General features: G+C 60.5%; 1 protein-coding gene across 6 annotated transcripts in view; it reads right to left on the bottom strand.

The window, feature by feature from the left end:
- ARHGEF10L (Rho guanine nucleotide exchange factor 10 like) overlaps nt 1-15,242 on the bottom strand; it is a 100,796-nt gene that overhangs the window by 56,123 nt on the left and 29,431 nt on the right. For 4 of the 6 annotated variants that reach the window (XM_044237273.1, XM_044237274.1, XM_044237275.1 and 1 more), the window contains 8 exons: nt 12,852-12,960; nt 10,283-10,389; nt 8,141-8,218; nt 7,031-7,210; nt 5,903-6,019; nt 5,278-5,370; nt 4,361-4,534; nt 280-425 (listed from right to left, as the gene is read on the bottom strand). In XM_044237273.1, the coding sequence (XP_044093208.1) occupies nt 280-425; nt 4,361-4,534; nt 5,278-5,370; nt 5,903-6,019; nt 7,031-7,210; nt 8,141-8,218; nt 10,283-10,389; nt 12,852-12,960 (1,004 nt within the window). Of the gene's footprint in view, nt 1-279; nt 426-4,360; nt 4,535-5,277; nt 5,371-5,902; nt 6,020-7,030; nt 7,211-8,140; nt 8,219-10,282; nt 10,390-11,095; nt 11,312-12,851; nt 12,961-15,242 lie in introns of those variants that run through there. The other 2 variants (XM_044237277.1, XM_044237278.1) reach the window with 1 other exon arrangement.

Here is a 15,242-nt window from a genome sequence, read left to right as displayed (position 1 = left end):
GTGACTAACAGCAGAGTTCTAGAACAGACCACTCTGCAAGATGGACAGCCGCTAGCCCAAAGGCCAGGGGTGGCCCCGAACAACCACTCCAGAGGCTCAGGGAAATAGGGACAGAGCAGGCCAAAAGGGATGGGAGAGGAAGCCAGAATGTCTGAAACCCAAATCAAGCCCCTCGCAGGGACGGCCAGTCCCTCGCAGAGAGGCCACTCCAGCAACTGGGACACAACAGCGGGGGTGGGGACAGTCCCTGCAGCGGAGCTACGACCCAAGTCCACCTACTTGAAATTGATGTTGGCGCAGACCAGCATGTCGTTGAGCAGGAAGACCCTGCGCTCCTTGGACTTGATCAGCTGCCCACGGTCGCCGTACACGGTCTCTGTCAGCGTCTCACACAGGAGCAGCTGCCGCTGACCCGAGGTCAAGAGCTGCGAGAGGGAGACAGAGCAGAGTGAACACCAGCAACGCGCCCGCTGCCACGCGGACGTCACCGCGCCCAAGAGGCAGAATCCTCTCGAAGCACGCAGAAGAGACCGGGGCCGGGAGAGGCAGAGGAGAAAGGTGGTGAGTGGCGAGAGGCACCGGGGAGGAGGCCAGAGGACTGCACACCGGGGTCTCTGACTGCTGGCCCAAGGCCAGCACCCGTTCTCAGGTGTGCCAGCCCCGGACGCCCCTCTCCACAGTGGCCGCCACCAGCGACACAAACTCTGCAGTCGCAGACACTGGCTTGCACCCTGGCTCCCCGCACACCAGCTACACAGGACCCTGGCAGGTCACTTCGCGTGCCCGCCGCCCAGCTTCCCCAGCTGTCAAGTGGGGTGGGGAGCCACCGCTCAGAGCGCCACGTAACGCACTACCGGGCCTGGCGTTTCGGAGCCCGGTGCAAGATGAAAATGCGGCCCTCGTGCAAATATTATTAAGGATTTTAGGACAGTGACAGCAGAGAACACGACACCAAGTGTGGGGCCCTGCTGAGCGCCCACCGTGCACGACAGCCCCGGTCACGTGTCCAACGGCCTGGCCCTGTCTGTGCGTACTCCATCGACGGGGACGCTGCCGTCCCCACAGCCCCGGTCACGTGTCCAACGGCCTGGCCCTGTCTGTGCGTACTCCATCGACGGGGACGCTGCCGTCCCCACAGCTGTGCTGTCTGCGATGGTCTTTGCCATGAAGAGGTGTGGCCTCGCTCAGGGAGACCTCGGCCCGGAAGAGGTCCCAGCCCTGCACCCTCAACTGAACAATCCATCAGCCTCGCCACACGAGGGGGCCGGCACTGATCTGCCCGTCAATGAGGTGACCCTCGAAGAGGCTAAAAACCTTCAAGCCTCAGGCATCTGAGCAGGCGTTTGCCGATCTCAGGCTGGACCCCAAGAAGCCCCTGACGGCGTTGGGACCACCATCCCACTCAGGGACGTAGCGGGAAAATAACTTTTTACTGAGAGGGACTTTTTTTTTTTCAGAGGGGAGAAAAACATTCAGCAAAATTCATTCCCAAAACCCATGACTCTGATGATAAAAGTCATCCTTCCCTCCCTCCTCACCCCTGCTGGGAAAGGGCAGATTACCCTAAGCCTCCCCCTGGGAGAGACGGCCCTGTCATTCTCCCTAGAACCATGTGTCCCAGATTGCCACAAAGGCCTGAACTGCCCACTGCCTGCCAGGCACTGCGCTGGGCACTGAGGATCCCACTTCCCGTCTAAGCAGCTCCGCAGCCCCTGAGGCCATCCCCATGCCCAGAGGAGGAAGCCAAAAGCCCAGAGGTAAAGCAGCTTGCCAAGCAGTGGCACGGGACACAGCCAGGCGTGTGCACTGTCACCAGCACCGGGCGGCCAGCCGGGCGTGACAGGGGTCTGGGAGGCCCCGCGGCCCCTAACACAACAATGACTCAGGGTCCCCTGGGGGGAGGGGGGGCGGCTCTCATCATGGCTAAGGCTGGGCTGCCTTACACTACCCCCTCCGCCAGCAAGCTGACGCCAGCTCCCAGAGACAAGGCTGGAACCCCGAAGACAGCAGGCTCCGCTGAAGACTGCCACATGTGCCATGACCTAAAACCTGGAAGTCCCCTGGGCTGCTGGCAATCATGCCCCTGCCCCGTAGGCAGATAAAAGGGGGGTGGGGGGGAAGCCGGGTATTGCACAAACACTCCCCTGGAGAGTCCTGAGCAGGCACATTTTGAAACAGCCGGCAGGGTTCCGTTTGGGACGCACCCGGTTTCAGTTCTGCTTTTCCCTGGGTGACAGACGGCAAGAGGAACATCACCGGACCGGTCTCAGAACCGGCCAAGATTGCTCAAGGGGGGCCCTGGCCAGGGGTATGCACAGTGTGCAGCCACATCACAGCCACAACTGCATCCCACACATCTCGAAAATGCCCCCCATTGGACATGTGGAGAAACTGAGGCTCGGGGCTTTCAGTTCCTTGCCCAACACCAAACAGGTCTTCCTGACATCCGGCCAGTGACCACAGCCTTTTACTGCCCGGGTCCCTGGGGGGGACAGCGCAGAAGAGAGCAGTGGGTCTGCCCCCAAGCAGGTGCCACAGAGGACATCCACCTGCCCAGCTTCCCCCGGCTCCCGCCCCGGTGAAATCCTCTCGGTTACAGTGAAGGGGACCCAGGGAGGGATAGAAGAGGACACCTCCCAAGGGCAGACGCCCTCAGATACCAGCGCAGCTGCCGGGCTGTTTTTCTAGAGACATTCCAATATAGAGGTCTGGCATGGGGCTGGTTAGGGAGCCCTGCCTGGAGGCGGGGAGGGACTGGGGACTGAGAGGGCCTCGGCAGCTGCTTCTCAGGTGGCCAGTGGCCTGCAAGAAGGCGGGCTGGCTCTTCCAACGCTTCGAGAAGACCTACCAGTCTGGATTTTATGAGACAGCTTTCCATTTTTAAGTGACAGCAACTGATTCCATCTTCTTAAAAATAGTGTGTGGGCCTAAAAGCACATGTACAGCCTGAAGGTAGCCTGAGGAAGGAGACTCTTCAGATGCAGGGCCCCTGGGGGCACCTGGGTGACTCAGTCCGGTAAGCCTCTGCCTTTGGCTCAGGTCATGGTCTCAGGGTCCTGGGATCGAGCCCCACGTCGGGCTCCCTGCTCAGCAGGAAGCCTGCTTCCCCCTCTCCCTCTGCCTGCTGCTCCCCCCGCTTGTTTGCTCTTTCTCTCTCTCTCGGACAAATAAATAAATAAAATCCTTGGGGGAAAAGAAAAAAATAAAAGATGTTGAACCCCTGAAGCTCAGAACAGCCCACAGACTCTCCCGTCCAGGCTTCACAGGCCTGCGGCAGCGATGAAAAATGGCAGCATAGGTCAGTGTCACACGCTGTGAAGTGCAGGCCACCTGGACAGGGCTGTTGTCCTCTGGGCAAAGCTTCCTGCACTATCAGAAAGTTCCACCCCGTGTAGCTGAAATCTCACTGGTCTTCGTCACGGGCCATACTTCTGCTTTTGAGGCCCAGGAGACTCCCAGTTTTTCCCCGAAAGATTTAAACACCTCCCCGTGAAGACACCACAAAGTCTCTGCCCTCCAAACAGCCAGTGTCCCTGCCCCTGTGCCCTGAGATGCGGTTGCCTCACCCTGAGTCATCCCCACCAACCTCCACCCTCCAGCGGTCAAAACGGGGCGGCCCAGGGTGCAGGGCCTCCCGGGTCTGGGTGCGGCCTCTGGCGCCTCACGTCATGTGCACCAACAGGTGACTCGAGGGAATGATGCTTTTCAGTACCGGCTTTGTGTTCTGAAAACACAAGGTTCTATATGGACTCATCTGCAAGTTTTCCAAGGTTTTGTTGGGTTTTTTGGTTTTTTTTTTTACTAGAATGTTCCTGAGTTGCAACCCCAAAACACGGCATGGATTTTTCCTCTTTCTTTTTTACAAATAACACTAGTAACAACAACAGCCACCTTATCTTAAGGATTCCTCTGTTCGCCTCGCAGTAGCCTTGGGGTCCGGCACCACTGAGTTCTCCTCCTTTCAGAGGGAGCAAGTGAGGTTCAGAGAGGTTGGGTGATTCCCCTGAGGCCACAGAGTGACTACCACTGGCAAAATCTGGATTCAAACCCAGAGTCTGACCCCAGAGCCTGCTTGTATACGCATGAAGCTAGACTGTCATTTCTGGTGTCTTTCCTGGCAACGACTCTGGTGGACAAAATCAGCTTTTATCCTAAAATAACGGATAATAATGAATGTGGGGGTGCAGTGTAGACTCTCATCTGGTAAGGTCCGTGGGCTCAGAGAGAAACAAGGACTCCCCGCCCTCTGAGAACACTGCCACCTAGTGGGCGGCCGATGGGAGGAGGCCCAGGGACAGGTGTTAAAGGCCTCAGAGCAGGTAAAGGCTCTCAGAGCAGTTGGGGGGACCCTGGCACTCACCTTGTTGAGGCTGCTGCGGTCACTGACGCTCTTGGTCAGCTGCTGGATCTCGGCCACCTGGTCGGCCAGCCGCTTCTGCTCATTGAGCTTCTCAGCCAGCGTCTCCAGCTCTGTGAGGGCGAGCTGCAGGGACAGCCTGTCCGGGTGGCCTCTGGGAGTGTTCTTCAGCATGTCCTGCCAGGACCCCGAGAGAGCCAGGGCTGAGAACCCCAGCAGACCCTCCCCTGGCCAGGGACCCTCCCACCTCCTGCAGAGACTGGGGCTGAAGGTGTCCTGCTTTTGGCCAAGACAGGTGTACCTGACATATAGCAAGGCCTCAAGAAATAGAAATTTCATAATGTATGAAAAAATAAAATACATATATGGCTCAATCTCTAATTCACTGATCAGCAGTTTGCTGAGATGAAAGCCCCCTCCTGCAGCTGACAACTCTGAGGACAGAGAGGAAAGTGCCACGGGGGTCCGTGGCCTGGCAGCCCCCCTGCCCAGCTCGGTGGCAGGGGGCTTACCCCGACTAAGGGCCCTCAGCCATCAGGGGAGGTGTCCCAAGCTCTCAGGGCCCAGTGAGGGGACTAACGCTCTCTCTAGGGTCCTGAAGTGGCCAAAGTCAGCTCACTTACTGAGCATCTCCCCGCTGCCAGGACCCCCGAGGGCCTGGGAGCCCATGTGCCCTCATTCCCTTCCTGCAACTGCGGCTCCCGCCACCACCAGTGGCCCAGCTCTCCACGCCGGGGAGGTGGACAATAAGCTGTCCAACATGATCAGCGCCACTCTGGGAGCAGAGAAAGCAGGGACCGCGGGCTAGAGGTCCAGCAGACAGATGGGCTGTGGATGACAGATGAGAAGCCCCCACCCCAGGAGGCTCGCCCGCCCAGGCCACACCCTGCAGGTCCCCGGAGGCCAGTCCCGAGCCGTACCTGAAGCAGGAGGATGAACTGGGGGAACCTCTGGATGGGCTTCACCATCAGCCCGTAGAGTGTGACGCGGTCTGGGCTGCACACCTGTCGCCGCTGTTGGGACAGCAGGTGGACTCATTCACCGACCCCCCTGCCCCCTACCCCATCTGCAGAGGGTGCCGAGCATCCCAGAGGGAAGACACCGCCCATCCTGGGCTCTCCCCGCCACCACCCAGGGTCCAGGACCCTGCTCAGCCTCGGCCCTGAGAGAAGAGCCTGGGGGTCCCTGGTTCTGCAGCCAGGGCTCTCTGTCACCACGGGATCCCCCCACACAGCCCCCCAGTCCTGGCAGGCTGGAGCAGTCAGGCTAAGGCCTCTGGACTAACACCATAACCGGGAGACCACCCCTACTTCCACCTGGCCCAACTCCAGCTTCCCAAGCTGCGGACAGACCCTCTAACTCATTATCAGCCTCCTCCTGGGGGGCACAAGAGACCGATTTTCTTCCCATGGCACTGGGGCTGTCCCAAAGGAAAGAGGGGAGGCACCCAGGCCACAGCAACGATGCGACCCCCAAGCTTGGGTCCCAGTGCCCTCTCCCTCCCAGAAACCCACTGAGAGGCGCCCTCGACCCCCGCGGGCCCACCTTGAGGAACTCGAGGAAGGCGGGCTTGGTGAGACAGGCCTTCTTGATGATGGACATGGCGTTGGTGAAGTTGTTCACGTAGTCACTGTACACATCTAGCACCATGGACTTGGAGAACTGGGACGGACACGAGCGCAGAGAGGGAGGGTCACCACGACGTGAGGGGAAGGGTGGCGAGCACCCCCGCCCTCCGTACTGGCTTCCCGGAGGCTCACAATCAGCCTTGAGGTCAGGAAAACCTGTCACCCCACTGAGAGGAGCAAACCAGGCTCCGAGAGATGGAGAGATGCCCGCGGTCCCAGGGAGGAAGAGGGCCAAGAGACCAGGGACCCTCCCCCGCCCCCAGCAGGGCAGCCCTGAAAGGCGAAGGGAGGAGAAGGGGGGGCTGGGGACACGCCTGACACCCCTCACCACGTGCCCTTCCTCACCACACCCTGGCCCTCCAGCCCCAAGGACGGCACCCCTGCCCCCAGGCCCTGTCCACACTGCCCAGGGCATCAGATCTGTTGAGTGCTGGGATTTTCAAAACAACGATTTTTTTTTTCTTTTAGAAAAACCCAATGACCTACAACAGATCAAAGTGGAGTTCCCCCAACTTGACCCCCCTCACACTCCATGAATGGCTCTGGGGCTCACAAGAGCCCCCCTCAGCTGTGGACCCGAACCCAGAGAGAGCCTGGAGCCGCCCTAGGGGACAAAACCAAGCTAGGACCCAGGCAGGCCTCCTGGAGCGCAATCCACTGCGCTCGCCCAATGCCCCGCAGCGTCCTCTGGGGGCCAAGGCCACGGCCTACACCAGCAGGGCTGACCTTGGGCACCCCGCAAGCACTCAGTAGGGAAGCTGTGGACCAGCTGGGTGGCTGCCCACTTTGTCTGGCCTCCTGCAGGGGCTGCCACGAGGCCAGGGCCAGAACAGCGAGCAGGCTTCACCGGTACCAGAGCCGTGGATGCCTCCAAGGACCTACTGGAAAGTGACACGCCCACCCCATCTAGGGCCAGGCAGACCCAGGCCCTGCGACCCCTGGCTCCTGCCGGCTTGGAGAGGTGACCAGGTGGCGGCAGGAAGCCGGCCCGGATGGTACCCAGGTCAGGGCTGCGGTTTGCACCTGAGAGTTTGGGGATACGTACCGAAGCCACGAAGAGGTCCCCGATCTTCTCGGTGGCGTCCCACTCAGCCACGCGGGAGGACAAGGCTATCTGGAACATGGAGTGGCAGTGCAGGATCTCCTTCACGCGGAAGAACACCGCCTGGCACTTGCGGGCGCTCAGCACCTTCGGCTCCATCTCCATCAGGGGGTTGCGGTAGTCCTGCAGGGCCCAGGCGGTCAGTGCCCCGGAGCCCCGCCACGGCCCCTCCCCCAACCTGCCCCATGGGCAACCTGGACAAGGCCCCTGCAGGACTCGGCAGGCCACAGGCAGACCTTCCTCACTCCTCATCCTTCTGGAAGGATCTCCATGGATGTAACACACCTGGCCCCTCTTTGCCCACAACCCACACCTACCCCTGGACTTGGGCGTGAAGCGGGGGTGGGAGGAAGACACCCACACGGAGCCCCATGGAGGCAAGGCCCTGAGGCCCCAGCTGGCCCTATCCAGCTCTGCCTATGACTGAGCCAGTCCCCCAAAGGAGAGGTGGCAGTGATGTCCCAGCTAGCTCCCATGGCCCCTAGACTCAGAGCTAGCCCCAACCCGCTAACACGGTGATATTTCCACGTCTCCCTGCCTGACGCCTGGGCTCCCCTTCTGTGGATCCAAACTCAGGAGGGGAGGAGAAGGGTGTCACCAACACCCACAACCCCAAAAATGGCCTCCCTATTGGCCTTTCCCAAGGCCACGGTATCCCAGAGGGTTCAGGACGTCAGGAGTGCCGACCCCAGACCAGGCTGGTACCAGAGTTGACACAGTGACACCAGGTATCCTGACTGCCAGAGGAGGTACACCTGCTCCAGCCTCGGGGTGGCCCCAGGAGGCTCGGAGACACGACCCTGCCCAGGGCTCCTAGAGGGGCAAGGAAGGCACGGCACCCTCCGCCCTAAAGGACATGCCTCCCTTCACAGACCCCCAACTTTGTATCCAAAATGCAGAACCCCATGAACACTGAGGTGTCAGGAATTCCTGCTGTCCCCACAAAAGCGGTGGCCTGTGGCCCCTTCCCCTTAGAACTGTCCCCAACACTCATCACAAAGTGTCCCTCTGGGGTCCCCCCTGCTGTCTCCCCAGAGGCCCCTGGAGTCATACCTGGAGCACCCGCTTCAAAGACTCCACGTAGCTGCCTTCGCTCTGCACGATGGAGCCCAGGATGTGCCTCCGGACCACCTGCGCGGCCAGAGAGCATGGTCAGCGCCTGCACCTGCCGCCCCACGGGCTGAGTGAGGACAGGTGCCGGGCCCAGCGTGCCGGGAAAAGAAGCCTCGGTGCCAGAGCCCGCCCCGGGGAGCACTGGGAGCCGCAGGCGTCCACTTCCCCACAGAGCCCAGACTGCAGGTGGGGCTGCGGGTGCTGGGGCCCCAGCGCCCTGCCACACCTCTGCCTGCAGACATCCAGGTACAGGGAATCACCACCTCCCCTGCACGGGGTCAGGCAGGCCCCTCCCCGGGCAACTCGATTAGGAGATTCTTAGATGGAAGAGAGATCTCAGCACCCATGCCTTGCAGATCCCACCCCCCACCAATCCATCTCCCACAGGCGGGTCATAGGGTGCCCTCACACCCCCCCCCGAGGGGGCTCCACTGCAGGCCAAACATCGCGCCCCCTCCTGCTGGCGCCTTCTCTCCTCAGCCCAAGTCCACACACGCTCAGGCGCAGCCTGACCAGCCCCAGTCCAACAGACCTCCCCTGGTCAGCAGCTCAGAGACAACAGGGGCGGCGGCACACTCGGCTGCTCAGCGGCCTCGAATGGTGTCTTTGAAACTACTGCCCCCCGCCCCCCAGCCACCAGCCCCTATAGTCTGATAGAGGCAGTACGGGGCACCACCCGGGTACTGGGGTTTTTAGAGCATCCCGGGTGACCCAAAGCCAGGCCAGAGGTCATGAAAGGTGTTGTGGGACAGGTGTCTGAGGCGGGAGCCCATCCACCATGGTCCATGGCTGAGAGGAGGACCAACTGTCGTAGTGCCCCGACAGCCATCCTGAGCAGCGATCCAGGTCCCCAACGCCGCCATCTCCCCTGCTCCCCTGGGACACCTCCACTCTGCCTCTGGCACACCCTTCTCATCAAGTCCCACAGGCCCCGGGCCCGACCACGGCCCACACAACCGCATGGCTGGATGCGTCGTCTGCGATCCCCGGGGGCCCGAGCTAGTCCCAGAGCAGAGTTCCCAACCTCAGCACCCTGACGCCTGGGGCCAGTGAGTCTCAGTTGTGGGGCCTGGCCAGTGTAGGACACTGAGCCACATCCCTGGCCCCTACCCGCTAGGTTCCAAGGACACCTCCAGCTGTGACAACCATAAATGTCACCAGATGTGGCCAACTGCCCTGGGGGGTAAAATCGCCTCGGCTGAGAGCCAGTGGTGAGGAGTAATGAACATTGCTTGAGCCGGACCCAGGAGTCTCCTGAGGACAGAGGCCCGGCCAGCGCCAGGGAGAGGAGCCCAGCATCGTGAGTCCAGCTCCGAATGCTCTGGCAGGGGCTTGCTGCCCGGTGGCGAGCATCACCACCTCGGTGCCTGAGGCAGGGGTAACAGACATGAGAAAAGCGGGCAGACGGACTCCTGAGACACGAGGTGTGGCCACAGGTCATCTCCCTGGTTTTCTAAAGAGGCCAAACATCAGGATTTTCTGCCAGACCCAAGAGGGGCAAACCCCTTCTTGGCACTTGCCGCCCTGACACGACTTGCTCAGCATCCCCACACCCAGAGAAGGCTGCGAGTCTCTCCCCGTTTCGTGGCTGGGACAGCTAATGTGACAACATGCCCCTGACAGAGGCCTAGAGCAAGGTCACCCGGTCTCGGTCCCAGGGTGACACTGAGGGAGAAGGGAGGCATCGCCCAAGGCCCCCAGTGCCTGGGAGAAGCCCATGGACAGAGGGCAGGCTGGCCCCTCCACGTCCCCCTAAGCTGGATGAGCTTAATGCCCCTCAACCCTCCCGTCACAGCAGCCCCTTCCTGCGAACAACACCTCCCTGTGAAACAGTTAAGCGAGAATGCCCCGGTCCCCCAGGGCTGGGAAGCAAGCACTCCCAAGGCTTGGGGGCCCACCGCCCTGGGACAATGGCATGGTGCCTGCGGGGTCCAGTCTGGAAGGCTGTGTAGCTGGTGAGACAAGAAGCTGAGGCTCCACCGGGAGGCCCCACTCGACACTTTCCCTTCAAGACCCAGACTCACAAGGCCCCTGACCACCCCTCCCCCTGAAGGCCCCCACCAACCAGCTCTGCACACAGACCTGCTGAGGGCTCAGGCCATCGGGCATGGGGCCCAGCTCCGGGGCCGGGGGCTTGATGTCCGTAACGCTGACCTCCAGGAGCCCCATGTCTTCCTCTTCCGAGTCACCTGGAAAGTCAGATGGGCTGGTGACATATGAGAAGTGAGGATACCGTACCCTGCTCAGCCCCCAGGAGCTGGGCACCCCCCTGGGCCGGGGTCCCGGGGCCACAGAGGGTCACGCACTGCTGTACTCTGCTAGATGTGTCCAGCCAGAAATAAAGGGGAGCGAGCAGGGCCGCACAGAGCGGCGTCCCTCAGCATGGACTCTGCCAGAAGTCACGGTCCCCGCTCAGACCGGTCTGCCTCTGGCCCGGTGAAAGCCAGGCGGCCCGTGTCTCCATCACTAGGCACTAAAAATAGTTTTCTTCTGGATGCCCAAAAGGGGGAAGAAAGTAAGCCCCAAGAAGAACGGGGCTATTTAGCTGTTTTCTTCTTTTCATTAAAAAAAAAAAAACTTTTTTCCCCAAAGGGGAAAAAAAAGTTCAAGGGGACAGTGCAGACATGAGTGGGGGCAGCTGTTGGACAGAGGGCAGGAGACAGACAGAGCCTCGGGCAGAGAGAAAGAGGGAGGTCAGGCAGAGTGCAGGGATCTGGCCTTGGAAGGCTCTGTCCCCTCAAGAGAGATGCGGGCACAGGGAGACGGGACCCCAGCTGCTCTGGGCCTGAAACCCAGTGGTGGCGGTCGTGGGCAGTCAGGAAGCTCGGAAGGAGGAGGTAGCAGTGACCCTTGAGCCGGAGCCGAGGGAGCAGGGACACCCAGGCAGGCCCTTACCTGAACAGGAGACAGAAGAGGAGGAGGAGGAGGGACAGCGGACCACAGTGTGGGGGTGGGGGTGGTGAAGGCCCTCCTGCCTGGCCCACATGGTACCCCGGGCATCACTCCGCACCCACCCCAGCCGCCGGCCCCGCGGCTTCCTCTTCCCCCACGCGCCACTGGGTAACATTCTTGGCCAGCGATCCGAGCCCTGCCGCGGCTATTAATAACGCCGCTAGTGGGAGGGTCACTTTAGGCAAGGCTCTGGGCTGGCGGGCGGGGTGGGGAGGGCTTAGGGAGAGCCTGCTGGCAGCCTGGCCAGTCTGGGGGTGGGGAGGGTGACCAGGAGCAGCTCCCAGCCGACCAGCCTGTCTACCCTGTCCCTCCTCCAGGCCACCCCACTAAGCCTGGAAGGGCTCCTCGTCAGGGGCCGGTGGCTTCCCCAAAGGTTCCGTGCTGGAGCAGGTGCAAGCAGTGGTGGGGCTGAACCCAATTCATGGATGAGGAACCAGCCCCCGTTGAGAATGATGCAAGGTCGTGAAGCCAGGAGGCTGTGGAGCCGGGATCTGAACCCACACCGGCGAGACGTCGCCCCAGCCCCAAACACCTCCACTCAGTGACTGCCCCCAGAGAATGACATGCATCACAGCAGAACCAGGAGCTCTGTCCACACACTGCCTCGGTCATTCTCACCGTGGCCCCTGAGACAGAGGCCACAGGGGCCCCACTGCACGGATGAGAAAATGGAAGCAGAGAGAAGGGAAAGCGCATAACTTTTCAAGAGGGCACAGAGTCTCGGAGTTCTCCCTGGCTTGAATATCTGTGCTGACCTGGCTCCAGCCTCTCACGCCCCACCCCTTACTCCAGCCACATGGAGCCCCGGCCATCCTCTCCATGCCTGTGTGTCCCCAGGCGAGTCACTGAACCTCTCTGTGCCTGTTAGCTCATCTCCACATGGGAACAGGGCAGTCCTGTGGACTGTCTGGTGTGTCTGTAAGGATTAAGCAAGGAACTGTAAGGATCATAAGAGGGTGCCCAGACACAGTAAATCCTTGATAAATGTTGACCCTCACGAAAATCGTTTCTTGAACATCTCCTACTGCCCAGCTCCAGGGCCTTTGCACACGCTGATGCCTCCGCCCAGAACACCAGTTTCCTGCCCCACTCCCCGACACCTGACTGACCTGGGTCCATCCCCCTCCTGCTCCCAGCCCATCCCTGACCACTTGTTTGCATCTCGCTCCTCCAAGCTCCTGTCCCTCCCTCCCCCTCTCCTCCATTCCCCTCCTCCCCGGCTCCCCATGGTTGCTTGTCAGCTTCTGTGGTCACTTCCTGTTTATATGAGCCCGGAACTCCCAGAGGAAATGCTGCTTTGTTAGTCTTGGTGGCCCTATACCCAGCATGGGGTGCAGCACTTCGGGGGTATTCAATAAATATTGGCTGGTGGACAGATGGGCGATGGACAAAGGAAAGAGCGGGAACGTTCAAAGATGAAGTCAGGTGAGCTGAACAGCGTGGGAGGCAGGAGGCCAAGACTGCCAGGACAGAGACCAAGGGCAGGGACACTGAAGGGAGAGGCCCCACCTCCCCCAAAAAGAGGTGGGTCATACCTGCCAGAGGGGGGGAACCTGACTGGGACCAGCCAAGATATTTGGGGGTCAGTCCCCATCCCCTACCACCAGAGGATGCCAGACCCCAGGTGGCTTCACCCACTGCCCCCGCTGTCACAGAGCTGAGTCCCAGCCTCCTGCCGGCCAGGTCCACGGTGCCTCACCAAGAACGTCTTTCCTGTGCAGAAAGGATACTTTGCGCATGACGGCGATCCTCGTCTTCTCCAGCCCGTCCTTGGTCCCGCTCTTGGCCGCCCTCATGAGCTGGGTCATCTGAGCAAAGGCAGAAGGGCTCATCAGAGAAGCTGAGGGACACCCCAGGATGCCTGCCACCAAGGGCCACCAGCCCCACCCTGGCCTCCCAGATGGAGCGGCACACATCAAGACCCTGGGGCCCATACAGTTCCAGGGGAGGTGGCAGCAGAAGCCCAGAGGGACAGCCAGGCAGTGGCACCTGAGACATCCCGGGGCAAGGTGAGAAGGGGCCTTCGTTCTCTGGGGATCACCCCGGAGGAACCCTCTTAATCGGCAAAAAAGGGTCTTAACCCGATTGTCTCCCTTTGGGAAAAGACTTGAGGCCTGGAGAGCCAGGCCCGGGTTCAGATCCCAGCTATACCTCTCGGGACAAGTCACTTAACCTCACTGAGCCTCAGTTTCCCTACTGAGATGTGCCAAGATCTATGAGGACTAACAGACGGGGTCCAGGGAGTCATGTCAAACAGTAAAACGACCACGCCCACTGTTACTTCAGGGGTCGTGAGTGCACACCCCCATCCCATCTGCCAAACCCAAGTGAGGACCCCCCCCATCCCCCGCAAACAGCCAAGATTCTTACTGAGCTGAGGCCCAGGAAAGTGGGGGAAGGCTGAAGTGGCCACAGAGCGGAGCGCAGCTTCCCTGTGCAGGCAGGGACCCACAGACACCGTGCAGCAAGCTGAGCAGAACGGGAAGCGGACCCGGGAGGGGGAAGCCGGCACCCTGAGTGCTGGGGGAGCCCGGGGCCTGCACACAGAGCTGCTGCCCCTAAGTCATTCCTGTGCCCCTCAGTCCCCAGCCCCCAGCCCCAGCATCTTCCCCGACAGAACGCCCCCTGAAAGAACTTCCTATAATGATGGAAATACCCACTGGGGGTCCACCAACAAATAACTCTTGGTACAGCTGAGGACCCAAGGTCCGGATTATATTTTACTGTAATTGATTTAAATGTAAACAGCCACGTGACTGTCCTAACCAGCAGGGAGTTCTCAGAGCACTCCCTCCTCCCTGAGGCTCTCTGCGGGGAAGGCAAGAGCACACCTTGGGTGGGGCGGGGGGCTCGGGTCTCCGCTCTCCCTATCACCTTCCTCCAAACAAGCCCCAGCTCCCCCTACTGCTTGGCTCTCTGGCTTGCAAAAACCCACGGGGTGCTGGGCCTAGGCACAGGGTGGTGGCTTTTCAGGAACAATGCTGACTTTCCGGAAACAACCAGCATGGGGAAGAGGAGGTCCCCCGGGGGACTCCCTGCATCTCAATGGCACAATTCTTCAGTAGTGATTCTTGGCCTCTTGGGTTAGGGGTCAGGGGGTCATAACCGCCTTGATAATCTAAGGAGAAGGACAAAAAACCGACTCCAGAAACTGCACAAAGATGCTCACCCTCCTCTGGGGGAGCAGTGGGAGGGGTTACAAGCCCCATATTAGAAACCTCTGCTCTGAGCCCACTTCCTTCCTGGCAGAGAGCCGAGGCAGGAAGTTGTCCTACAAACTCCCAAAGCGGTCTTCTCTTGGCATTTTCCTGGGCAAAAAAGAGCAACAAGTGAACACCCCAGAAGGTGTCCCCAAGTCAGCTGCTGCCTCCACCCACCTTCACAGTGCAGGGGCCGGGCGGGGGGGTCCGAGTCCAGGGTCACAGTCAGGGCGGGAACCCCAGTGGTGGACTCTGCCCTTCATGAGCTCCCGGCTCTTCTCTGGGCCTTGGCCTTCTGAGAAGTGAAGCCGCCCCATTTAGGTCACAGGCCCCCCGTGGCATGTCTATACAAGGACCCTGCACACTATAGTGTCTGTCCCCTCTTCCCGGGAGGTCTCAGGATCGGTCGGAACCAGCAGTGGCCCAGGATGGATACCACTCAGCTGCGGTACGCACAGACCCAGGTTTGAATCCCAGCTCTGCCACTGCCCAGCGTGGTGACGACCAGCCCGCTGATTCACTCACCAGCCTCACTGATGCCAAATGACAGCAGAGAGAGATAGCTGCCTCCCCAGGTGCTCTGGGGACAAAACCAACAGGCGCACAGGTAACAGGGACTTTGACCCTCCCAGGCAGCATGGAGCACCTCACAGATCTGAGCTCATCTAATCCTTCCTTCCATCCAACCTGGGGACTGGTACTGTCAATGCCCCCATTTCACAGGTGAGGAAACCAAGGCTCAGAGAGGTCAAGAGGCCTGCCCAGGATCACACAGAGAGGAAGTGGTGGGACTGGGATCCAAAGCCAGGCCTGTAGGCCTCCAAAGCCCATAGCACATAGTAGGTGCTCAATTAAGGGAAGTCCCTGCTGTCGATGTCACCATGATCCAG

Source organism: Neovison vison, chromosome 2, assembly GCF_020171115.1.
Source record: "Neovison vison isolate M4711 chromosome 2, ASM_NN_V1, whole genome shotgun sequence".
In the NCBI taxonomy this organism is placed as follows: domain Eukaryota; kingdom Metazoa; phylum Chordata; class Mammalia; order Carnivora; family Mustelidae; genus Neogale; species Neogale vison.
Note: the sequence above shows the minus strand (reverse complement) of the source record. Positions and strands in the feature narration are given on the sequence as shown.